Source organism: Jatropha curcas, chromosome 4 (assembly GCF_041381405.1).
Source record: "Jatropha curcas cultivar XTBG-Jc1 chromosome 4, XTBG_Jcur_1.0, whole genome shotgun sequence".
Taxonomy (NCBI): Eukaryota; Viridiplantae; Streptophyta; class Magnoliopsida; order Malpighiales; family Euphorbiaceae; genus Jatropha; species Jatropha curcas.
In genome coordinates, this window is record NC_143154.1 from 25,373,647 (window position 1) to 25,400,430 (window position 26,784).

Below are 26,784 nucleotides of genomic sequence, written 5' to 3' on the forward strand. Positions count from 1 at the left end.
CTCATTATGATGCAATGTCCCTTTGTTTTTATTCAACTTTCTCTCTTTGTCTTGTATATGTAGTTTTAATGCGCCCTAATCCAAAAAAATGGGAAAAAAAAGGGTGAAAATTACGTTTCTGCCCATGACTAAAATTTGCTAAAAACGTTTTCTTTTCTTGAGGTGTCATTGATAAGCTTTAACTTGTCGTTATTTCTATTTCCTGTTTGCATTTTGTTTTTCTCATTTTCAGTTCTTTAAAATGTTTTTCATATTTTAGGTTTAATATTTTCAAATCTATCTTTATTGATTGATCTTCGGGTTGTGTTTAGTTGGTTGAATTTTCAAATCTATCTTTATTTGTTCTCTCTAATAAAAAATCTGCGTTTGAAGCTAATTTGATGAGATTCGTTGAAAGGTCACAAAGTTAAATAGTGGTTATTGATCCATCCAACGATGGTTTGATAAAATCAATTAATTATGTATTCTATCAAATTCGTCAAATGTTGTATTGAATTTTTTTTTTTTTTTTTTTTTATAAATGATTAATTTATTTTTGTAAAGAGAGTAACATTGTAATTTGTATTTATTTTCATGTTTCGTTTTTTAAATGAATGAAATATCTCTTTTTTTTTAATTTTTGAAAAGCCATAACGTGGCAAGTAGAATGTTTAATGATTCTTGTCTTTCTTACGCTAGTGCTTTCGTTGAAGTTAAGGCCTACCGATATATTAGGTATTTAGGTGTGACACATTTTCTCAAAATAAATAAATAAATAAATAAATATACTATCTGAAAAATGTATGGCCGCCGTTCAAGATTATCACCACGGTTTCTTTAAAAACATGTTTTTTATAATTTCAAATCAAAATTTTTGATTTTAAATTAAAATTGCTAATTTTGATTTTCAAAAATAAAATACTGAAGCCGAACCTTAAGTTAGAATTTCAATTACAACTTATAATCAAGAACAATTACCTACGATTTAGTGTCGATTTTGACCAGTTCGATTTTAATATACTTTTAGTTTGAAATCAAATTGTGGGCATACGTACAGGACAATCAATTCTCAAGCACGACCTCATTACTTGCAGATTTCTTTTTCCATTTCTCTTGATTGGAGTTTAATTTTCATTTATTGATAGTATTTTCCTATAAATTGAGGATAATTTCCTTTTCTTTATAACGTTTCATATCTTTTTAAGGAAATTATTACGCAACAAAAAAAAAAAAAAAAAAAAGGGTTACATAACCGCTTTATCTTCCTTTTCTGTTAGTAACGTTCGCATTTTGTTTAGCTGAAAACCAAAACTAGTTTCCTTTAGTCGTACATATCAACATTAAAAAAAAAAAAAAGTTATCTAAGACAATTCTGTTTAATAGTTAGTGTCTACTAAGGAGTAGTATTTTATTTCTCTAATTTTGAGAATAATTTTCTTTATATTCCACGTTTTTTTTTTCGGTTCGCATATATATTTTCATGCTCGAGTCAGAAATAGTATTTAGATAAAATTCGTCCAATTGTGTCGATCCAAATTTTGCATATATGATGTTATAAATAAAGTTCACCTATAAATGTAATTATTTTTGTTGATCTGACTTTAAGTATTATCTCATCCGTATCATCGAAACAAGACATCAACTTACATTTATAAATTTTATTTTTGATGTAAATTGGAATTGAAATAAACTATACAATTGTGAAAATTTTTCTCCTTATACCTCATTCAGTATTTAAACTTATCTTAAGGCTTCATTAGTAGAAAACCCAACTCTCTTTTTCCTCTTCTTTTCCCTTGTTGTAAACTAGACGCATGGCCTATGAATACGATCCTTCAAAATGAAGACTTCACGTTAAAGCACAAAGTAGAGTTGCCTATAAGAAACTACATTGCTTCTCTTCAGCAACTTGGTCTCAATAAGGCTAAGCCACACGGCACTTCAAACTGTTGCTACGCGTTCGTCTTCCATTGTTAACTAATTAAATACCCCATTTCTTTCCCTTTCTTTGCAATTAACCACACATAACAGTACACGTCTTTCATCAATGGAAGCAACAAAGTTTCTCTCCTCCCCGCTGTTCCTCCGGCAGCCAATTTTTCGCCACCGAAGAAGCGCAGCCATGGCATTTAATAAAAAAGAAAACGGTGGTAGTGCTGTGGATGAGAATATGATTTTACTTAGAGTGCGTATTAGAGAGATGAAGATAACAGAGGAATCTGATAATCCACCTTCTCATTGGATGGAGTGGGAAAAGCAATATTATGCATATAGTAACTACTACAATGATGTTTACGAAGCAGTAGGGCTTTTGCAAAACTTTCTGATGAATATAAGACCAAGTCTTGCTTTTGGGATTCTTGCAGTAGTTTTAATTAGCATGTTTATCTCTACTGGAGTGGTTTTGTTTCAGTTTACAGAGATCACCACGAGAATTTTAATATGGGCTTTATCTTAATTACTTGATGTTCCCTTGTAAAAGGTATATAAATTTTTTTTTTTTTTACTTCACATATGAAAACTTAAAAAGAATAATCATGACATTAAAATTGTCTGTTAAACTTCGATTTGATATTGTTTGTTCATTTTCAGTTAGCGGGTCACCAATTTCTGCAGAAGCTTTGGCTTGGCATGAAACCCTGTATGGCTTTATCAAGAAGGATTTTTTTTTTTTTTTTTTTTTAATCTTGTAGATATTGAAGTGGATTCTAAGCATGTCTTCTTGAAGTTAGTCGAAATGAAATGGGTCAGATAATAATCTTTGATTGTTCATCTCTTTGCGCCAAGATTTGGATTTTAAAATGTACTGGGTTTCGTGGACAAACAAATATGTTAACTCACTCCCTTGCTCGAGTTGCCATTCCTTATCTGTTGAACATTCTTCACTGGATGTCACTGTATTTGGTCTTTTCACTTTACATTTCGGATCCAAGGTTTTGCACCATAGTCTTTTAGATACAATTTCTAAGTTTTCCAACCCTAGGTTTAATTTCTTTATTTATTTTTGGTAAAATCAGAGCATAAAAGTTTTTGCACTTCAACAAATCTGTTTTGAGTAATTTAACTTGGAATGGATTTGCCTAGACCGAGTTCATGATCTCACCCATAGAACAAATCAATAAAAATATAAATTTTTGTTAAAATATGAACATTCTAACCATACACTAAAAAAAAAAGATAAATAGAAATATTATTTTTAATTATTATTTTTATTGATTTAATCTATAGATGAGACTATGGATCCCGTTTAAATAAGTATTTTCTATCAAACTTATATTCACATCTTACATGGATTAAGATCCCTTATTACATCAATTAACACAGTTAGATTTTACGGTTTTAGTTAATAATAAAATGTTATTTAAAAAAAAAAAACGTAACTTTAAAGATAAGATTTGTCTTTAATTTTTAAATCCATTATGCATTAAAATTAACTTAAAATTATTCAAAAAAAAAAATCAGTATGCATTAATTAAGCCAATAACCAAATTGCTCAGGAAAGAATTATATATTTCTCTTCCTTCATGCCCATTAAAAATAATTTCATAACAGTAAAAAATATATATATAAAAAAATTATGCATATATAAGTATTAATTATTTAGAGAACTGATAAAAATTAATTCAACTAAAATTCAGTTATGCAAGAAAAAAAATCCAAATTCATTATGCATTGATTAATTAATTCAATCATAAAACTGCACGGAAAAGAATTACATATTACTTCATTTTCTTCTTTCCTTCTTGCCCGTGAAAAATATTCCATAAAAAGAAAAGAAAATAATAAATCAATAAAAAATAATCACAATAAAAAATATCAAAATTAATAAGTTAATTGATAAAAGGTAATAATAATTTGAGAGTAGGTACAACGCAATCCAGGTCAAACAAAAAAAAATTAAAAAAAAATTTACAGATTAATTGTCTATCATAAACAAATTACATATCAATTAGGAGAACATATATATTATTGGTTCCTCTATGGTTTATTTAGCTTATTGTTGTTGTTGCAATATACAACACCAACTGCTATTTTGCCAATCAGTTGATGAAAGCCTTTAAAAACTATGTTACATAGTTTGATCTTAACTAAAAAAAATAAAAATTTTATACCATGTTAATTTGTATGTTGTTGTTTGATTACCGTGTAATAACTAGATAAATCAATTTTTGATGACCATAATAATATTTAATAAATAATTTAGAATTCATTAATGCAATTTACTTAACTCAAGTTAAATTGTAGGTATAATTTATTATAATACTTAAAAAATGAAAATAAATTGAATTTTAAAAATTTCAGCAAAAATTATAAATCTTTATATATATTCAAGTATCTCAAATATAAAGATTATTTAATTAATTAAATGATTTAATTGTACTCCAATATCTCAAATTTTTATATTCAGAATTATTATTGTAGGCAACTAGTAAGTCATTTTATATTTCAATAAATAATTTCAGATATGTGATGAGTAAAATGAGTTTAGTGTGAATATATGAAAATTTCAGTTAAAATATGAAACTTGTGATTTTGGTTACTCTCAAACATACAAGTATCATAAGAATGTTTTTAAAAAGAAAAAGAAATTAATAGCTCCAACATAAAAATAAAAATATGACCTACGAGCTGTGACTCAGTTGAAACGCAGGTTGAATATATAGGAAGAGTTTTCGGGTTCAATCTCCACTAAACCTACTGAAGGGTGAGGTCCTGGTAATGGAGTCTGGATACCGGTTGTTTATAAAAAATAAAATAAAATTGTGAGAGAAACACAATAAAAATGTGTAAAAATCTAAAAGTTAAAAAGATGTGATCCAAATTAATGTAATAAAATATAATAAAAAGCATTTTTTTTCCAAACCAAAAGCATTTTTAGTATAATTAAAAATTAAAAGAATAAATAGGAACACATTACATACTTTTTATGAGATTCAAAAGGGGCATGTTTTTTAGAGTAGTAAACACTATGCAATTAATTATCTAATACAAGAATTCAGAAAATAATTTAAATCATTTCCGTGTTCTTTAGAGTTTTTGATTCTACAAAAAGAAAAGAAAAAGGACTTGTTTTGTTACCTTGTTTTGGTCTATACTCTTCTTGGTCATGATAGGCCCAGAACTTATAGTGGCCATAGAGCCCAATAGTAATGGACTTAGAGTTCATATATAGTGAAGTAATGATAGCAAGGATAGACCAATCAACTCCTCGTTTGTTTTTAAAATTGTGGATAATGGATTAATCTGATGCCATTGATAATGGATTCATTATTTTAGCATTTTGATCATAGTAAAATATTATTTTTTTTTAGTTATAATGTTCGATAAAATAATATATATAATAATTTTTACAGATTAAAAAAATATTTTTATTAAAATGTTATTCCATTTGATATTTCGCGTTTCACGATCATTTTATTTTATTTTTTTGGTTGAAGGAACAGAACAAATCTCTTAAAGAGAAACAAAGGAATTACATGCAGCATCTAGTGTGAGCAGCACCACTCATATCACATGAAAGTCATAAACTAGTATTTGAAGGAGGAGAAGCTAATCTGTGGGTACCAATGGGGCATGAACTTGCCAAGGTAGCCAGAGAATCTGCAGCAAAGCTGGCCTCACCATATACGTGCTTCAAGCTGCAGGACCAATCCCGTGAGAGCATTTCTTTGACATATACAATGAGAGGCCTCATGCTATTAACTTGGAGATCGGGTCTAAGACTAAACAGACAATAAAGGCATTGTCACATTCTATTACAATAAAATTTAATGAATAATTTAGAATTCATTAATGCAATTTACTTAGGTCAATTTAAATCGTAAGTATAATTTATTATAATCCTTAAATGATGAAAGCAAATAGAATTTAAAAAATTTCAAACAAAAATGAAAAGATTTTATATGCAAATATCTTAAAGATAAAGATATTTTTAATTAGTCAAATGATTAGGCAGAAGATTTAATTTTACTCCAATATCTCAAATCTTTATACTCATAATTATTGTTATTGGTAACTATTAATTCATTTTGTGCTTCAATCAGTAATTTCAAATATGTAACTGAATAAAATTTATTTCGCATGAATACATAAAACATTCAGTTACAATACAAAATTTGTGATTTTTTTTATTATAAATCTACAAACTTTTGTCAAAAAAATTTTGTTAAAAGGAAAAGAAATTAACAGCTACAACATAAAAACAAAATTGTGATAAAAAAACATCATACAAATGTCTATAATTAAGAAGTCGTACTCAAACATAATATAATAAAATGTTATTCAAAAATATTTTTAGGAACACATCATACAATTTTTTTATGAGATTCAAAGGAAGTTGTATATATATATATATATATATATATATATATATATATATATATATATATATATATATTTTTTTTTTTTTTTTGAAATTTTCGTATAGCCTCATACATAAGTAGTCGATACTATTCAACTAAAAAATGACAGTGTAACAGTAATTATATGTGATTTGAATGGTCTTTGACATGAAGAGTCAGAAGTTTCGAGTTTGTGTTCTCTTCACTATATAAATTATTATCAATTTAATGAATGTTATTCAAAAGAGGGAGACTACCTCTGCTGTATAGCGCCACAATTTTATTTTCGATCTATTGAATCTATAATATCTATTTATAATACCACCACGGTCCAATGAGTCTCTATATATATATATATATATATATATAAAAAGTAATAATATAGTAGTAGTGTACTATCTACTTATAATACAAGAGATAAGCATTTAACATGTTATTTGCTCATTTAGTACCTGGCTTAGAGCTCATATATGATGAAGTGATGAGTTCAGCTTTCATCCAACCCATCAAAAAACAAAGAAATCCAGAAAAATAATGACCTACTTGAAGACGTTGAGAGGCCTTTTATTACGGTAATTGAAATTAAAAGAAGTAAAAACATAGTCCGTATAGCTCATCTTCATGAGTCTATGTACTTCATCTCCTGATTAGAGAGGTCTTCCATTCTGATAACCGGAAGAAACAAGTAAAAACTAAAAAATTTGACACTGAGGTTTTAGGATTTTCAGTTGTTTGATAAACTTTGTTATGTTTGAATAGTTAAGATTTTGCAAATATTTTCTTGAATTTTCATGCGCAATCTCAATCAAAATAGCCCATGTATGAGTAAATTAATAATATAATAGTATAATTTCTACTTATAATACAATACATAAGAGATCTAAATCATTTAAATAACTCCGAGGTTTTTTAAAAAATTTTAATGTCAAAAAAAGAAAAGAAAAAGGACTGAGATGGACATTCGATTTGTATATTTTTATCAATTGAATATTTACCCTTAGCAGTAAATCAAGATAACATCTGAAAATTTTCACTACATAGAGAAACAAACACTTCAATACAATTTGGTCAAGAAGACCACAAAAAAGGGGATTAAAACCTCTATCTGTTGCATAAAATGCATCCTTGGTACAACCCTTACAACTTTTGGATAAGGTTACAGTGCATGCAGTAGTCTCTGAAGCAGTTGAGAGTGCATGCAATATACTTCCTTTCATGTTCGAAATCAACCGGATTTTGATGAGTCACTTGGAAGTTGTACTTTTAATACCTTCCTAAAGAAATCAGACAACTTTGCACAGGCTGCACGGCCTCGATCTAGACATTTGAGGTATTCTTCCACTGTAACAAATTTAAATATGAACAGTATTAGAATCAGTTCAGGCGTTAAAAACATTGAACCCTAGGCAGCCATAAAAAATCTCAGCTTGGGAAGTCTAACTATTAATAAAAAAGCTTGTATCCCCAAATAATTTATTATTGTGTTCAACTTAAAACATTTAAAATCTTAGGTAATGGGATCAGATTGTCTCCTAGTAAAGGGAGATCTAATGCACGAACCGCGAAGCATCCCACATGTGTAGCCTTTTGGGAGGATTGATGTATGCAGCCTTCTCCCTACTATTTTGCAAAGAGACTGTTTCCATTGCTCGAAACCATAACCTCCAAGTAATAAGTGAAGTAACTTTATTATTACACTTAAGCCATCCTCCATCAAAGGGTATCCTAATGATAAAAAAATTCTATAAACAAACAACAACATTCAATTTATGTTTGTTAACATTAAAGTTATGATTTCATTTCACTCTGAGGCCATAAGAAGAATAGAAGAGTTGATAAAGAAATTAGATTTTATAAGTTTCTATCTACCTCATTTGGACAAAAAAGAAGAGAGATCAGGCTTGCAGAACTTCCACTAGACATGATCAGTAGGTACATTAATGTAATCTTAATTATTAAAAGAAATCCAAATAAATGCTCTTTTAGACCGCTCAGAGAAAGCAATTACTTCCCATCCAGTGTTTTGCTTAGAACTCAGATCTTTTACGTGAATTTGATCAATTCAGGCATAAAGATAGGAATTGCCTTTGATGTCACTTTGTGTTTCTTTGTGTGTTTTTCAATTTTCAATGAAGCTTTCAGTTGAAATGTAACGTGAGATCTCTAAAACAACATCACATAATTAAGGTAGCATTTACCTGACATCACACCATGGGTGACAGAGGTGAGGATCCCATGTTCAATAGGTTCACCTTCCACCAACGCTGACCCTTGTGGCAGAACAGACTGAATTGAGTTTGGAAAGACTAAATATGCAAATCCCTTCATTTTCTGCCAAGATATAAAATAATCATGCAGAAATAAGAATATTTCAAGTATTAAAAAAAAAGCACCAAACTGGTCCTAAATACAAAACCAATAAGAATGGGTGTGTTATTATAAACTTAAAAATTTTAAATTTATAAAGAAAAAAGAATTTTCTTTTAGGACAGTCTCCATCACAGCCAGTCAAATTCTCATCATAATTTCAATTAAAATAGTGAAGGCAATGTAAATTATGAGATCATATTGTAAAACCTGTTCTTCCAACTTGGTTGGATCCAGTATAACGTACCCACCTTCTGCCAAACAACAACAGATTGCAACTGCACAAACCAGTAAGGGATTAGTCTCACATCATCAAACAAACAAATGAAGGTGATGAAGACTGTAAGTCTCAGTTACCAGCTAGATGCCTCAAAGGAATTCCAGCATCTACAAGGGCAGCGCATGCTGCATTTATGGCACATGTCAGAAGCTAAAAATTCCAGTCAAGGATATTCTCATAGTATTAAATATTCACAGAAAAAGTAGATATAAAAGAATGAGGAGAGAGCCCACTGGTCATCGTAGCAAAATCCGTGCACCATGGTCAAGCAAATTTGTATAATGTTTTTTCATAGGCTAAAAAGGAACGCTATCAGGACTAAGTCTTTATGAAACAAAAATCTTTTGTGGCAAATTGAAATCATTATGAGAGTTTCGAGAGGATAAAACAGAAGCGAAGGAAGGGTATGGATAAAAAATGTAAATGGGAGTTCACTTTGTTTGGAAGATTTAAAAGGAATAGGAAGTTAATAGTGTAAAACTAGTTAAAACCTTAACATTCCACCCTCTAAACCCCGAATTGGAGGTTAGGAAACGTTGGCATTTGGAGATTAATAGATGTAAACATTTAACCTCCATTAGCTCTCATTTATACTAAAAAAAAAAAACACAAAAACAAGGTTAAGATATTAAATATCCTTTTTTTTTAAAAAAAAAAAGGAACGGAAAAAATGAAAGAGAAGAAGAAGAGGGCGGGAAGAACAGTTAATGAGCTTGCTTGCATGTGAGCTGACGACATGCTAGTCTTTCAACAAATAAAGATACACAACCATAAAGGATACAGCACCATCATCATGAACAACCTGCATATAAATGGAAACATTCAATGATCAAGTATGAGACACACTTTTTGGTATTGACTTATCAATAATACACAATATACTCTATAAAGGTTTAGTTAGCATTATCCTTATGCAAAATTATTTAAGCGTAGAAAGAGCTAGAGTCTGTGTTTGTCCAATCAAAAAGTTCTAACACTTGCATAAACAGCCCCTAAGGCTAATGCTCTTTCTTCCTCTTACTTGATTTCAATTAACAGATTACTATGTAACATTGAAAACGAAAAAATCAGGCCTGTCTAGTCTAACCATGTTGAACACCAAAATAAAAATATATGCATACAGGAAGTAAAGAAAAAGACTTTCTTGGAATTCTGATTTCTAAGTGGCACTCAACTTCAAATTCTTTGAAAGTCTAAAGTCCGCTACTAAAGTAATTAACATGGTGACACCTATGCGAATCCATCTCAAATTCCTGGTAAAAAATATTTAACTCATGTAGAAGCTCACTTACCTGAATTATAACTGATGTCGTTGTATTTGGGTTAATAGTCAAAATGCAGATGCCTTGCAGAGTTCTTTTCAGTATCATCTCATATTCCTTTTCCAGTTTTCCTATACAATTGGGAACTTCCATTATTACCAATTATCATGTACTATCACAAATTCTTTGCATTAGAAATTCTATTAAACAGTTAAAACTCACCGATCTGTCCAGTTTTAGGCTTCCAAATAACTTCAATGCATGCCTTCTCAGGGTTCTCATTCTTCTTTGTTCCAGCTTTAGGTCCATAAACAGCAGCTAAAACCTTTGTATCTCCTGAATTCAATAAAATACCCACATAAAAAAAAAAAAAAAAAAATCCTCAAAATACACAATTGCACATCATCTGAAAAGGATCAAATAGTAGCAAAAACATTAGCCCATCAAAGGAAAACTAGAGAAACTGAAATTTGATAGCTAATCCAAAAAACCAAAAGAAAGTGAAATTACCTTGAGACCAACTAGCTGAGCCATGGGCACGGTGGAGAACGTTGCGGGAGCAAGCGAGAGGTCTCAGCTGGTTTGGTGTACGTCCATCGTCCCTACTGATCTCCACCATTTTGACAAAACCCAAAATTTTTTTTTTTTTATTTTGGAATTGTAGATTTGAATAATTAAGCAAAACCTCGATTCAATGGACGACTAAGAAATTGGGGGCAAAATGTTATCCAATCATGAGCAAAGATTGGTGAAATGAGGGTTTTTCAGGGTTTATTGCGGTGAGGGTTTTAGAAACTTTTTTCTTTGGCTTTTACTACCATCCATACGAAATTGGGATAGCAGCAGGGCGATGCCCACCAGAAATAAACTACCTGAACCCGATTATTAATTTTAAGTACACGAACCCGCCCCGAATCTGTTAAGGAATAAACCAACAGTAACTAAATCCGTCCCAAATCCGTTTAGAATTACCCGCATAATACTCGAACCTGTTTAATCACCAATTCATTCAATCCATGAAACCCGAACCTGCTTAGAACCTGAATCCAAACCCAATAATGGAACAAAATATATATAAAAAATGCATTAAAATTCAACCTGTAATATTCTGAAACAACAGTAATGGTAATATTAAAATAGAACAAAAGAATTAAAATTCAACCTAAATAAATAATACATACAATCAAACCAATATCTCAATTAAATAATTTGACAATAAAAAATCTATTAAATTTAAATAGCAATAATAATAACAATACCAAACCAAAAATCAATTAAAACATAATAAACTATAATAAACTATCATAGAATAATAAGGTGTCGAGATATTGGTATCATTTTTGCTACTATCTTTGCAATCTATACAGACTATACTCTCAAACGTTGACATTATATCCTACAAAATAAATTCTAAGTTTAGTTACAATATATTTAAAATATATAACATTATTAAATAGAAAAGGAAGACCAACAACAATGTAGAACAAAAAGAAATAATCTCATTCTCATAGTCTAAAGTAACTCAGTTTAGACAAAATAACAAATAAATAGTGAAATTATTATACATGAAAAGTATGACTAAAAGAATAGGCAAATAAATTATTATACAGAACATTTTTTCCTAATTTAAAAAATAAAAAGCAACAGTTTACACTAGCAAATTAAACTAGCTACAGCCGAGTTTACATGTTCCTTGCATGAGTTTAAGTCTGGTTCAATACAGAGAATAAACAGGTCAAAACTTGAAAGCAAGAACAAGATGGTTTCTTTGTCCATCTCAGCTTCTCTACACAATATTAATCATTATTAACAAATCAAACTTTGAATTAACAAACCGAACATGTCACATTTCAATCATATAGCCATGAATTGGCTTATATTAACCATCCTTTTGCCTTTTAATGTATAAATTTTCAAGAAATTAATTGGCTTAAACATGCACAAAACCCACAAATAAAAAAAAAAAAAACATATAATTGTCGGCTGAACCCACAAATTAATTCAACAATATATTCAATAATTCCTCCTCTTTGTCTATGTTTATGTATTTATAAAGAAAAACAAAAAGGGACGAAGGAGAACGAAAAAATGAATGAAAAACGAAATAAAAAAAATCAAGAATGGAAATGGAGGAACCTGGCACTGGTACTGCGGTTGAAGGGGAGGACTGCTGCGGAGGCGACGGCCACGCACGGAGCGACGGGAAGGTAGAACAATAACACTGTGAATGGGTATAAGAACCGTAGAAGGAGAGAACCAGTGACGCGTAGAACAAGAGGTTGAGTTGAGACTTGAGAGTTGAGAGTTGAGAGTTGAGAGTTGAGAGGATTTTTGTTTTCTTTGTGCAACCCTAAGCTAAAACGACGTAGTTTTTGTGTATTCAATTAAACCACTTCATCAAAACTACGTCATTTTGATGGCAAAATAAGTTATTATTATTGTTATTTTGTCCACCATAATTTTATCCTTTTTCTTTTCCCTCTTCGTTCACGTGGGATATTTTAATTTAAAATTTTAAAATTCATATACCCTCTGAACGTATTCTTTCATTAATATTACTAATATCATGCAAGGGGGTTCCCGAAATTGTAAAGGCAATGGCACTCCAGACCTGTTTATTCTATGCATGTGATGATCTACCTTTCAATGGATTTGTGCTTTCGGATTGTCAAAAACCAGTGCATTTCTCTTTTGATCGGAAGGATATAATTTAGTGGTAATATATAAAATATATAACAAAATAAATTTAACATAATGTACAAAAGTCAGCTGTTGTCTAGACAAATCAAAATATATATTATTCAAAAAAAAAGTGAAAGGAAATGCATTAATAAAAGCAAATAGAATTTCAAAATTTCAACAAAAATGAAAAAATTTTATATTCAAATATCTTAAAGATAAAATGATTTCACTAATTAGATGATTTAATTAATTTCTAACCCTTTAAATCTAGCACTAATTGTTAACCATTAATTGAATTCCTTAAAAAGCTTCAGAACATGATTTGAAGACCTAATTCGATCAGGTTAAACTATTTTTCTCTCTCCTCCTCCTTTTCTGCAGACCTCTCTCTCTCTCTGCTTTTCATTTTAATTTTTCTCTCTTCTCCTCCTCCTTTGCTGCAAATCTCGTTTTCTCTCTTTGGAAATTCATTCTATCAATACTATTTTTCTCTCTTTGCAAAAACATGAATAACCCAGTAGTTCCTTTCAGATTTTTTTAATTATTGGAAAAACAAAAGCTTACGAAATTTTTTATTTTTTTATTCGTTCCTCCTACCTATTTGCAAAAAATGTTTACCCTTTGAAGCTCCATTGAAACCCGAATACATTCTGCATGTGTAAGAATTGCAAAGTCACATATCATTCACTTTCAGAGTATATGCTTTCAGTATACTCCAGGAGCTTAGTTTTTTGTGTTATATTATTCTTTTATGAAATTCTTTCTTTTCCTATTAATTTTCTTTTTAATTTTCAAGTGATGCTTGTATTTTTTAAATGATAATACCTAGAGTTTTCAGTGAAATGGACACAAATAGTTCACTTCTTTTCATGTCCTAAACATACAGTGTTTTTAAAAAACAATATCGCAGATGAAGAAGCAAGCCAGTGGATTTGTGGTGTTGGTGGTCACTCTAATGAATAAAGAAAAATAAAAATCTTTTTGACTCTAATTTTTTACAAGTCAACATTTTTTTTTACACGTCAACGCGCTTGAAATTCAAGCATTTTTGTTCACTTGGATGGGTATTTAACAGTTGTAAATTTACAACTTTAAGAAGTCACGAGGTCATTTTTAAAGTAAAGGAGACCACAAGATTTTTTTGCATAAGTTCGAGGGCAAATGATATACTCGGACTTATTATATTGATGACTTGACCATCATTATAAATAACGGATTCTCCTTATTATTTTTTGTTAGAATTGAAATTAATTTGAAAACTGAAAATTGATAAACTGATAAATTGAAAACTGATACTAAGGATAGATCCATCAATTCAATACTAAGATTTTGCAAATATTTTTCATTACAATAAACCTTTGAATATGATATTTTTAATTATAATTAGTTGAATTAATTTTACGCCAAAATCTCTAGTTTTTATATTCATAATTATTATTTTAGGTAACTATTAAGACATTTTATTGTTCAAGTAAATAATTTCTAACATGAAAACGATTTTAGCATGAATGCATGAATAATGCATATGCAACATAAAATTTGTGGTTTTTGTTCCCATCAAACGTATTATCATAAAAATGTTCTTAAAGGGAAAAAGAAATAAATAGCTCCAAAGTAAAAATAGAGCTATAATGATAAAGACAATCAAAATGTGCAAAAATTTAAAGTCAAAAAGCATCAATCAAATATAATACTCCTTTCGGTCTACTTTAATAGCAACATTTGCACTTTTTGTGATTGAAAATTATTAATTTTTTAAAAATACATTATACAATGTCTAAATTGCCCTTCTTAAATGTAAATATAAAAATAAATTACACTTAATAAATATAGGTATAGTTTGAAAAAAGTAATTAATATAGTTTTAATATCCTAAATGAACACTTAAAGTGTAACAAGGTAAAATGTTTATTTTATAGTGTAATTAAATAAATAAATTAAACCAGTTACAAAAAATTTTATAGGATTCAGAGGAGCTTGTGTTTTTTCATGCGTGATTTTCATGGATAAGTAAATTAATAATCTAATAGTAGAGTACCTACTTATAATACAAGAGGTAAGAGATTTAAATCATTTAAATAATTTTCATATTCTGTAGAATTTTTAATGTTACAGAAAGAAAAGAATGAGGACTATGATGGACATTTGATTAGTCTAATTAATCATTTTATCGAATTTGCATTTATTGATTTATCGATTGAATATTTATGGTTTAATGATCGGTCTATACATTTACCAAATTAAAAATACATTGAATTACTAATTTACTGATGGAGTTTTATCGTTTATCAAATTGATCGATTTATTATATTTAATTGATTTTTCACAAAAGAAAAATTAAAACGACATCATTTTAAATAGATCGGTAAATCAAAAATTTCAAATTTTTTGAGCACTAACCATCTAACTTTTATCAAAAATTTTGTCCAAATAATTTAAGTAGAAACAAATTCAGTGAAATAATGACCACAAGAGAGGTATGATAATTGATAAGGAGTAATTAAGGACCTACTTCTTCAAGATGTGAGGGCAAAGAGCAAGGCAGCAGCCTCACTTGCTTAGTCGGTTGTTGGGTGGGCAAACACTTGTCATTTTCAAAAATTAGCACCTTATACTCACTTATTGACTGCCATTAGGCAGCAGGAGCCTTCGAGTCCATGGCTAGAGGGATAAGTGGTCAGTACTTCAAGAGCATAATTAGAGATGTCTCTCCGCAACTCACCACCTCCTTCCCCGTCTCCTCCTCCCCTCTGATCGCTTATTAATAGAGGGCTGAGAAAGACATGAAAACGATTTGAGGGAATTAGTCTTGTTCTGGGACATGAAAATATAAGTAAGATACCACACAAAAATAGTCTTGCAGAGTAAAATTGCTACATGCATAGTGCATACCGAATAGCAAGCATCCTCATGTGGCTTCTTGTACTTGTCTCATATATACATGTATGAATGGCCCAATACATAAATTTAACGTTGTATCCTACTTAAAAAATTTTATGATATGTTTAACTTTTATTTTGATCTATTAAACACTTTAACTTACAAAATTATATTTATATCCATTAATATTTTAACTTGCAAAATTGTTTTATTAAACACTTGAACGTGTAAAATGAGATCAATTAGAATACTTACTGGATAATTGAAACATGTAAAAGTTGTTATTCCAAAAATTATATTAACCATATATCAAGTAGATATTTTGCATATAAATACCAAAAATACCAAAAAAAAAAACTATTATTGTTGATATGAAAATGATATAATATTACCAAAATTTAACTTTAGAAGCATAATAGGTATCTCGTAAAGTTTGAGGTGCCACAATATTTTTTTAAAGTACAAGAGTAAATTTACTCATTTCACTAAGTATAAATGAAAATACTTTGCTTAAATTGTGTCTGTATACCCTCCTCATACATACAGTTAATAGTTAGTTGTCATCTAAAAAAAAGTATTACTTTAAAAAAAAATAAACAAAAAAACTCATATTCTTAGTCAATTATTACATTAGTAACTAATATGCCGGATTATCTCGACTCTATGAGAAATGATCAAATTTTTCAATAAAATTCATTAAAATAACTTACTTTTTTTTTTTTCGAATTAAAGATGAGTTTAGCTCATAATATTACTATCAAAAGATAAAACGTCATAAATAAAGGAGGGTGTATCCTTTATTCACAACTAGATATAGCCACCTTAACGATCGTATGAGCAACTTGATTTGCTAGCTTTTTAATAAAAGCATGAGAAATAAACTGAAGCTCTTGAATAAGAGTTTTACAATCATTAATAAGCATAGCAAAATATAAAATAAAAAAAAAAAAAAAATCAAAAGGAGAACTTAAAGCATGAACTATCACTTGACATCCAGTCTCCAATCGAATAGGTTGAAACGATAATGACTTGATCCAAGTTAAGACTTCTCTAGAACATAAAACTTCCCCTACTTGAGGATCATTAATCCCTAGGCTTCTAAGAAGCTTCCCTGCACAACAAACTCCATTACTATCCCTAATTATCATCTCCATTCCGCAATCACTATCTTATAACAAAACAACATCGACATTACATGAATAAGAACCTGAGACAGTAGGTAACCATTTGGTTTGTATTGGTAATACCTGACATGCATGGGGCTGAAAGCTTAATTGGCGAGTGCTTTCCATTACGTTAACATTGATCTTGCACAAGTTAAAACACCATGGGGTTGTTGCGTTGCTGCCATAAAATAGACATTTGATTGAATTTCTTTTTACGTTACAAGCATTTACTTTTCTTGCAGTTAATTAATGCGAAATGACCTACAGATTCATGCATTCTAACAATATCTTATCTCGGGATGAAAGTAGGGTGCATAGTCGCCGATCTTAAACTAATAGTACATGTATCCATTTAGAATTTTATTATCCATTTTGTTTAAATACTATATTTTGAACTCATTTACAACTTTATTACTTGTAACTGTCATAAACGCATTTTAAATACCTAACCTATAGAATATACACAAATTTTAAACTATCAAAATCCGAACTTATTTAAAATATATTTTTTATTAATAATAGATAGGGTAAATGCGGATACTATGACCAAACCCGTTTAATATAACGGATAACTGGTACTCACAAATCTACACCAATACCCTACTCAAATCCATTACATGTAGTAACATCTCATATATAGCTATCCTACCTGCATTAAACAAATCGAAGGGAAGCATGAATACCCCTTTCCACTTTCATTCCTAACTTTATCCTATTTGATTTGATTATCTAAAATTTGGTTAATCTAAAGATACGCTTACGTGGGTTCAACTTCAGAAATAATTAATGGTCATGGATTGAGTATTATATGAGTTTGTTGCTACTCCTTTTTTCTTCCCTTTCACAACCACTTCATAAGTAGCTTCCTCGTCAGGGGCGAAAGCCCTATAAATTTTTCTAATTTTATTTTATGATTCAGTAAAAAAAATTTTTTCTTCATTTTCATCCCCTTAACTTTTGAAATTTCTATTTTGGCCTCCCAAGTTTTATAGTCCAGCTCCGCCCCTGTGCCTCATAAGAGTATTTCGGGTGGGTGGTGGGGGGATGTGATGCCATGTGCATATTAAATTGTGTCCCTATCATGGAGGTTTACCGACATAAGTTTAGTCAAAAAAAAGCTTTCCATAGGCTAAATTGCTTACCATAATATATGAACAACTTAATTCTCCAATATCCAGTACTGTTATATACTTCAATAATTTTCACAATTGACAATAGATCAGATCCTGAGGTCACCTCTGAACCCACCTTAGATTGTTTTGGCCTACAAGAATTTCCAAGCTCTAACATTTCCAAGATTTATAGCATCACATTTATCATAGCTCATGGGTCAAATATATTGCCAATAAATATAGTACAAGTGTCGATGAATCCTCAATGCTGCCTAAATCAATCCAAATTGATTTAAAATCATAACAATGTAATTTGATTATTAAAATTCATATTTGATTTATGATTTTGAAATCAAAACCGCCAAAATCAAATTAAAAACTGAATTGAAAGATACTAACATTAAATTTTAAAATTCTTAATTTTTACTTAAATTTTTTTAGTACATCAAACTGTAAAATAAGTTGTTGTAAGTTTTCCTATTTTAAGTTTTCAGAGCATGGATGTGATGGGTAACTGGTGTCTGGTACGATGAGCTGTATCTTGACATTGTGGGCTTTTTAGTGGGAAATCGTAATCGCATATTATAATTAACAATGCATGTAAATGTTTTTTTTATGAGCACATAAATTTATTGTATTAACTTATAATATTTAGAAAAAAATTATTTTATTTAAGTACTGTTAGGAGCTAATAGGCCCACATAGATACAACCTAATTCAGGTAGCTTAAGTAAAAAAATCTAGTCACAACATCAATACTCAATACATGTAATGCTAATGATGTCTCAACTCTTAAAAGTCATTAATTAAGGAGGGTGTTTTAGATTAAGAGTCTGTTAGATTTTAAAATTTCAATGTATTCAATCTAGATTCTTTTAGAGTCTATTATTTATGGTATTCAATTCAGACTTTTATAAAATCCATAAAAATCTGATGATATTCAATTATAACTTTTTAAAACTCTATACAAATTTGGTAGTATTTAAAAAATTGCTAATTTAGAAGGATTCTATAAAATTATTGATTTCATTGGATTTTAGAGTGCGATGTATGAATAAAAAAGTCATTTATAAATCCATCCTCCAACTCAAAGATTTCAAAAATCTTTTAAAATCTAACGGACTCTTGATCAATACACTTCTTGATAGAACGAAAGCACAGCAAGTACCCGCAAATTTTAAACTACCTGTATAGGTATCCATTTAAAATTTTACTATCCGTATCCGTTTTAAACTCGTTTAAATACTTATTTAAATACCTACATTTGAAACCGTTTAAATATTTACTACATATATCCATCCAACAATCCATTGAAAATACCTCTTAAATGGGAAGGATACTCACGAATTTTTAAATATCTAGATTTCGAACTTTATTTAAAATACATTTTTTACTAATAATGGATAGGGTATCTGCTGCCGAACCCGTTTATTATAGCAGTTAACAGGAGCGGGATGGCCGACAACGACATTGGTCATTATAGACCTTTCATTGTCTGTGGCGATAAATTTTTAACGAAAAAAAGAATAATCTTGGAGAAGATGATATATTTTACTTTTTAGTCCCTTATTGTTTTCAGTTTTTTATTTGGTTCTAGAACCTTTGATTTGTTCAATTAGATCCTGAAATTAATTTTGATTGGATATATAAAAATTATTGTGATTCCATCAAAGTCAATAAAAATCATTAAAAAAAGTCTCACAAATTCCATAAAACTCTATGTAGAATTCTAGTGAAGTCTGTGGAAATCTTAGGAAATCCTTCAATTCCGTCAAACTCAATAATTCTTTTAAAATTTAACACAATCCTAATCCAATACACCTTCTAAGTTTTAATTTCCATAAGAACATGTTGAACATATAAATTCATAGTTGAACTTTACAACTTTAACCTTGTGTCACCCTAGACTTTGCGAATGACCTATCATATACTTAAATTTGTAAATTTTGGTAATATTACACATTTTTCAGTTTTAATATCAATAATTTTTAGAGTTTTGATTTTTATCTATGAAATATTGACTTGATATATAGTTAGAAGGTGTTGGGATTTTTATCTATGAAATATTGATTTACAGTTTTAAGATTGTTATGTTGCATACTTTGTGTGTGTGTGTATATATATATATATATATATATATATATATATATATATATACTTTATTAAGTAATAATTTTCTCTCCTCTCCCGTTTTTTTTTTTTTTTTTTTAATAAAAGAAATATTAAACAAAGCAATACAGGGAAACTATGCAATTCAAATGAACCAAATAACAGTAGGGGAGTTCTGAGAACTGTACATATACAGTAAAAACATAATCATAATACTACTGTTTACAAGAAATATATCACAATCTGCATCAGACAGTACTACAATTTCAACAGACTAACAGAGTTAAAATTTTCAGATATGAATTACATTAAATAAAATCTATTAAGGACAGTCTAAGCTATAAAAGGCATAAATAAACATTGCAAATAATTTATTATTGGAAAGGGGATCTGAACCATGAGTCCATGAGTCCATGACCCAATGACCTCCACCCTATCCATTGGGCGAAGGCTCCATAGGTGTGATAGGTCGATCTGAGAGTAAATCAACCAGAACATGTTAATCTCCACTGAACCCAAACATCACCAAATTATGTTAATAACGTTTAGCATTTTAATTAGTCAAAATGCTAAAAATTATTTAAAAAATTACTGCCGAACACATTATTAACCATGAAATACTCCATCTTCTCCGTTTCAATAGTCATTTTGGAAGATTATGAAAGTACTATTTACTATTTTGAAACTTTACCCTTATTTTTTAATATTTAGTTACTAATTGATAATTAAATCAATTATAATTATTTTTTCTCAAATTCATTTTATTTATTATTATGTTACTACCTTAAAAAAATACTCACTTCGTTTAAATAAATATCACATTTACACTTTTCTCGTCCCTTAATAAAGTCATTTGATTTGTTTAATTTGTAATAAATTATTAAGTAAATTAATTATATTACACTTATTTATGATAAAAAAAAATTTTGAGAATTACAACAAATGATGTCCATCATTTGAAAAGGGTAAAAATGAAAATTTTATTATTTCTAAAATCCACGAATGCGATACTTATTTATAAATGTAGAAAGAGATATTCAGTCGTGGATGAAAAAAGAAATAAAATAAATTATGTATATAAAAGTTTATAATGTCTGCCGTGTATTAGAACTTAAAGTTATTTCTCTTTTCCTTCAAATTGATCGAATTTGTATACTTATTTTGGCCGAGATTGAATTTACTTGTCACCCCATCAAACGTCTTGCTGGTTCATTGAAATTATTTTTCATACATAAAAATAATGAATAAATTCTCTATTCCACTATAAGGTGGGAACCCATGTCCAAGCTTGGAATCTCGATGACAAATTTCAATTGTTTTCTAAATTGAAAGGGAAAGAGAAGGAAAGCCTCTCACATACACACTCGCACAAGCCAAGCAAGAGAGGAATCATGGTGGTGGTCGTGGGTGTTGTTTTTTGCAGTTAGAATCTCCCTGACCTTTTTTCCCTCCCCATTCTCTCATTTTCCATATATGATAAACGTAGAAAACGGGAGAGATTTTTATTATATTCTTTTTTTTTTTTTGTAAAAATGCGTAGTGTTTGAGATATGGGTGAAATCAAACAATAGGTTTGTCACATTAACAACAACACTCAATCTCTTGCTTCGTTTCGAGAAACAAACACCAAGAAGAAAGGGAAAGATTGTTGCTTTATTTCTTCTGGAGAAAACAAAATCCCATTACGTTTTCTTGTAAGCTTTTCTTCCTCTTCCATATTAAATCTTAATTTTCTTCACATGGTAGCAATCAATCAATATATGTACTTTCGTTAGTGTATTCATTGTCAAGGTGATAGCTTTTCTCAATTTCTTTCTCTTTCTCTGAGTTCTGAAAGCTATTACAGTTGGGTATTGGATTCGTTATCTGAGTTTCTCTTTTCCACTTTTTAGTCATTTTATTTAACTTTTCTTCTTATTCTTTCCACCCTTTTTTCTTTTTAAATTATTAACATGGTTTGTCTTATTTCCTCTGTTTAATTTCTATGCATGCGCAAATATTATTTGTTTATATTTATAATGTGTAGTAAATTTTAATGTGTTGCATTATATCCATGCTTTTGCTTTCTGGGATTTCTTCTTTGATGGAATTCTTTCCATTTGTAGATAAAAGGTGTGGCTATTTTCCGTCTTTTCCCTTTTTATCTTTTTGTTGTTTGGCTTTGTATATATAAATTTCCTTCTCTTCTCATCTGGTTATTTTGGTTTTGGTAAACTAGTACTTATCTGGATGAGTGACCAAAACACCTTTTTTTAAAAAATATCTATTCCGCTACGTTTGTTTACATGTTCTGTAGGTTCCCAATCTCATAAACTATCCATTTCACTATCCTTGTGTGCATATACTAGGGTTTCTAATCTTGTGTTAGGTACTGGCTTATTTCCTATTTTGTTCAATTTGCTGAGATATCAAGAGAAAGGCAAAGTAAATTTTGTTCTGATATTTGCTTGCTTTATTTAAGAAACTTGTAAAATTTTCAGAAACTAAGTCAGATGATTGAAATGGTTATAGATTTGTTTTGATACATTAAGATATATTTTTTTCCTTGATTACTTTTGCTATTTTACTGTTTCTAACTTTAAATTTTGTTCTAACCCTGAAGTTTCTTCTGATTTTTTTTTTCCTTTTTTTTTTCCAGTATCTAAAATCTTGGATGTTTGGTTGAAGAGTACAGATTGCATGTATTTTTGGCTTGGATCTTTAGTATCTGTTCTATTTTCAAACTCTTCTGAACCCTTCTTTATTATGCAACTTTAAGAATGGGGGATCATTTTGTGTTGCTGGTAGATCGGTTGCTAACTGAATCCACTCTTGAAGCTGCTATTGAGCGCAACAGCCACTGGCAGCAAGCAACTCGGTCTGCAAGTGGAGATACTACTACTGATTTTTCACCTGATAGGATGGACTTAGATTTTAGGTCATCCTCAAGTAAATTGGTAGAGTGTAGGATTTGCCATGATGAGGATGAAGACATGAATATGGAGGTACCATGCTCTTGCTGTGGCAGCTTGAAGGTTAGTTGTAGTTTGATCTGCAGAATTGATTATTATTTGGAAATGGCACAATTGGTCTTTGAAAATGCAAAGTACTTTTGATCATTTTGTGACTAATGCCTAAGTACTGTTATACTATATATTGACAAACAATGCATTTTATTAAAGGCGGGGATGGTACTGAGGGGTACTACTGGCCCCATTAGTGGTGGGCATGGGGCAGTAGTGGTGGACCATAGAAGTGAAGGTAATGTTATTTGCATTCCGTATAATGATGGCAGTAGTAAAATGTAGTTGACATTATGATCTGTTATTATATTTCTGTTCACTAGAACAAGATAATGAGACTTGTATAAGACCTACCAACTGTATCTCAAGTGAAAAAGGTGCAATGTTTTGACACTAGAAAATCTTAGATAAATTGACATGCTATGGAAGAATAGCCTCTGCTCTAAACTTTTGAATTTAAGATGCTGTCTGCACATTTATAAAGTTGGCAAATCCCTGAATACTGAAGTTGCATGAAGAATTTTGATGATAATGTTAATTGTATCATTTATTATTTTATGCCTAAGCAATTTTGGTGATATTGTTATTTGTATCATTTATCATTATCTATCCAAACAACTATTGGATGGAAATGATGGTTAAAACTAGTTCTTTCTTGGTATTCAAAGTATTTCTACTGTTTCTATAGTGCCCAATAAGGTCAATAGTTCTCATTACTTCTATGTTACAGTATGCTCATCGGAAATGTGTTCAAAGGTGGTGCAATGAGAAGGGTGATACTGTCTGTGAGATCTGCCACCAGGTGCAACAATATATTATTTTCTATTTTGTTCCTACGATTTCTACATGTTCTACCTTTGTATCAACTCGAAATAAGTCTTGCATAAAATTTGTTAAACTGCAGCAATTTAAGCCTGGTTACACGGCACCACCTCCTTTGTTTCATTATGGTGGCATTCCCATGAACTTCAGGTTTGTACTCTTTAACCATACATCCTCTTCAACCTAGATTTTTATACATTTTTCCAATTTATTAAGATATATTTCCCTTTACCCATATGTACTTGTTTGGGGACTATTTTCAGGGGAAATTGGGAGATAACTAGAAGGGACTTGAATAATCCTGGATTTATAGCAATGGTTACCACAGACCGTGATTTTGTAGGCTCTGACTTTGAAGATTATTCAGCTCCCTCTCCTAGAAGCCTCATGTGCTGTCGAATTGTTGCTATTATTGTACATCTCTCTTTCTCTCTGTGCGTGTGTGCGCATGCGCGCGTGCGCTTACACACATTTTACTTCACCTCATATCACATGCAGTTTTTTTAACCAGTGAATTAATGAAACCAAAGATTCATCTTTTGGGCCCTATTAATTTGGTCCAAAATTTTTCTGAACTTAGTGGTCATACTCAACAATTTTGCTGTCTAAAATATGCTACCCATAAAACACACAGGCTTTATTATTTGTCCGTTGGTTTTAGCATCATCTGCCATTGCACAAGGGCATGATAGATACTAGTATGATCCTCCAGTAGTGCATAGAAGGGCTAAAGCAATTGGTCTTCATATTATCATTGTGAGAGTTGTTTGTAACCACGTCTTATATTTGTTTATCGATTGTAACCATGTCTTATTTTTGTTTATCGATTGTAACCTGAAATTCATACTATGAGGGCATAATTTCTTATATAAATTTGCAGTTTATGGTTCTTCTGGTTTTACGCCATACTCTTCCAATCATTATTAGTGGAGCTGGAGATTACTCAACAACGTTGTTCATGGTGAGGCTGTAGATTCCTTGTCTATTATTTTCATAAAATGATTAATATACTATCTAGCAAGTGCTGCAGAGTAAATATCTAAACATTTCGGCTTCTATTGCAGTTGCTGATCTTGAGGACTATTGGGATTCTTTTACCCATTTATGTCATGGTTAAAGCATTTACTGCTATACAGCGTCGCCGTCACCAACAGGTAAGTAGTGATTAATGTTTTTGACTTTTGGGTAAAATTTTGCTAAGCTGTGGACTTATTTAGCAGAACCCCAAAATTTCAGCATTTGTTAGGTTATGCTACATGATTCAAGCCTGGAAATGGTTGCCAGGTCTTGGACTATTTGGGGCATTTCTAGTGCTATATGTTTGTTCAATAATGATGGCAAGAAACGCTCAGAGTGCCTCATGTAATCACACACACGAGGCATTCTAAATTTCATGATTCTCTAACTGTGGATCTTGATTTTTTTTTCCATAAGATGTACACATTCAAGTAATAGCTTTTGAGTTATCCTTCATTAATGTAGTGCTGATAATGTTTTTCAGATCTTAAAATTGAATTTTTTTAGCACTTTTTAGTTTTAAGTTTGATAACATTTTATCTACATGTCATTTTAAAGTTTCAATTGAATTCAAAATCCACATGAACACCACCTAAGATTGTAAATAGTAACATCAATTGCTTTCTGCTCTTCTATGCACTAGGATCCTCGTTTCTCGCTTGCTGCATCGGATGGAGAAAATGAGTTGCCACAGCTGCAGCCTCAGTCACGCTTTGTTCACATCCGGTAGTTGCTGCAACCACCAATCAACTAAATTATATCCAATAATGTACAGAAGAGGGAATCAAATTTCAGTCTTTACGAATTTTTTTCGGCATGGAGGAAAGCTGTTGCAATATCATCATCGCAATATGCAGACATGTTTTTATTATTTTTGCGAAAATCAGCAGGGCTGCAGCCAGCTAAATGCATATTATCAAAGTGTATGAAACTATGTACAGTTAGTTATCAAGAATTATATGGGAACTGCTCCTTATGAGAAATGAAAGGTTGTTGGAAAATGAATAGAAATATAAATCTTAATTCTGTAGAAATAGTTGTCTATTATTTGAAATTGCCTACAGATAAAATGCCTGATATTGAGACCTGAGTAGTGTTCTTAATAACAATTTGTTGAAAGAAATGGAATAGAGGCTGTGAAAAGGTAATACTTCTGTATATTAAGGTAGATCTCTTAAAAATTATCAAATTATTTTATATTTAAATAATTTAATTTTAATATTTAAATGACATTTTTAAATATAATTTTTAAGTGAATCAATTTATTAAGTTTAATTGTTTATATTTAGACATGCATTTTTATATTCTTTACAAGGTGAATCAAGCATTTCGTTTTTCTATTTACAATTAGGTATTCTGAAGTCAGTTTTTTTCTATTTACAATTAGGTGTTCTGAAGTCAATTTATATGCTGTATTTATTTATTGTGTTCGGTAATAGCTTTTTAAATAGCGACATTACTTTTTTAAGTAATAATGTTACTTTTTAAAGTGTTCGGTCTGATAACATAGCTTTTGAATTAACTTTTCAGTATGGTAACATAGTTTTTAAATTAACTTTTAAAGGTTAAGATTGCATTTTGTAAAAAATTAACTCATGTAATGGTTAACTTTTAGTATTTCAACTGTTAAATGTTACTAAAACAGCTATTAAAAATTAATTTTACCGAACAGACTCTTGATATTATTGAATAATAAAAAATATGTATCTCATTTTATTTTTTAAATAATTTGAAAAAAAAAACAAAAGCGGGTGTCCTTACATAA

General features: G+C 29.9%; 3 protein-coding genes across 5 annotated transcripts; 2 read left to right on the forward strand and 1 right to left on the reverse strand.

Annotated features, from left to right (window-relative positions):
• Window positions 1-1,782: 1,782 nt before the first annotated feature.
• LOC119371254 (uncharacterized) lies at window positions 1,783-2,751 on the forward strand. The gene is made up of 2 exons (XM_037641045.2): window positions 1,783-2,461; window positions 2,572-2,751. Exon 1 carries the CDS (start codon window positions 2,027-2,029, stop codon window positions 2,435-2,437), a length of 411 nt encoding a protein of 136 aa, XP_037496973.2. The 5' UTR covers window positions 1,783-2,026; the 3' UTR covers window positions 2,438-2,461; window positions 2,572-2,751.
• A 4,534-nt stretch (window positions 2,752-7,285) lies between these two features.
• On the reverse strand, window positions 7,286-12,551 carry LOC105648217 (Ribosomal protein S5 domain 2-like superfamily protein). Its single transcript, XM_012234538.4, has 9 exons — window positions 12,366-12,551; window positions 10,740-11,269; window positions 10,452-10,565; window positions 10,260-10,360; window positions 9,749-9,769; window positions 9,045-9,117; window positions 8,898-8,965; window positions 8,519-8,651; window positions 7,286-7,661 (listed from the first exon to the last, which is right to left on the reverse strand). Exons 2-9 carry the CDS (start codon window positions 10,846-10,848, stop codon window positions 7,546-7,548), a joined length of 735 nt encoding a protein of 244 aa, XP_012089928.1. The 5' UTR covers window positions 10,849-11,269; window positions 12,366-12,551; the 3' UTR covers window positions 7,286-7,545.
• An 8,791-nt stretch (window positions 12,552-21,342) lies between these two features.
• Window positions 21,343-26,053, forward strand: LOC105648219 (RING/FYVE/PHD zinc finger superfamily protein). Of its 3 annotated transcripts, none has more exons than XM_012234539.4 (8): window positions 21,343-21,872; window positions 22,817-23,192; window positions 23,911-23,982; window positions 24,085-24,152; window positions 24,266-24,416; window positions 24,883-24,963; window positions 25,067-25,156; window positions 25,663-26,053. In XM_012234539.4, exons 2-8 carry the CDS (start codon window positions 22,938-22,940, stop codon window positions 25,747-25,749), a joined length of 804 nt encoding a protein of 267 aa, XP_012089929.1. In that variant the 5' UTR covers window positions 21,343-21,872; window positions 22,817-22,937; the 3' UTR covers window positions 25,750-26,053. The 3 variants fall into 3 exon arrangements, with proteins under 3 accessions (XP_012089929.1, XP_020540610.1, XP_020540608.1); XM_020684951.3 differs by having other exon boundaries at window positions 21,346-21,872; window positions 22,966-23,192; XM_020684949.3 differs by lacking the exon at window positions 21,343-21,872 and adding an exon at window positions 22,345-22,546.
• Window positions 26,054-26,784: the final 731 nt, after the last annotated feature.

Excerpts from the sequence above, each read along its gene's own strand:
- LOC119371254 (XM_037641045.2), top strand. The coding sequence starts at position 2,027 with ATGGAAGCAACAAAGTTTCTCTCCTCCCCGCTGTTCCTCCGGCAGCCA.
- LOC105648217 (XM_012234538.4), bottom strand. The coding sequence starts at position 10,848 with ATGGTGGAGATCAGTAGGGACGATGGACGTACACCAAACCAGCTGAGA. Across the intron at positions 9,118-9,748 it reads TTGTTCATGATGATGGTGCT|CTTCTGACATGTGCCATAAA; the intron begins GTATCCTTTATG and ends TGGAATTTTTAG. Across the intron at positions 8,966-9,044 it reads TCCTTTGAGGCATCTAGCTG|TTGCAATCTGTTGTTGTTTG; the intron begins GTAACTGAGACT and ends TGGTTTGTGCAG.
- LOC105648219 (XM_012234539.4), top strand. The coding sequence starts at position 22,938 with ATGGGGGATCATTTTGTGTTGCTGGTAGATCGGTTGCTAACTGAATCC. Across the intron at positions 23,983-24,084 it reads TCTGTGAGATCTGCCACCAG|CAATTTAAGCCTGGTTACAC; the intron begins GTGCAACAATAT and ends GTTAAACTGCAG. Across the intron at positions 24,153-24,265 it reads GGCATTCCCATGAACTTCAG|GGGAAATTGGGAGATAACTA; the intron begins GTTTGTACTCTT and ends GACTATTTTCAG.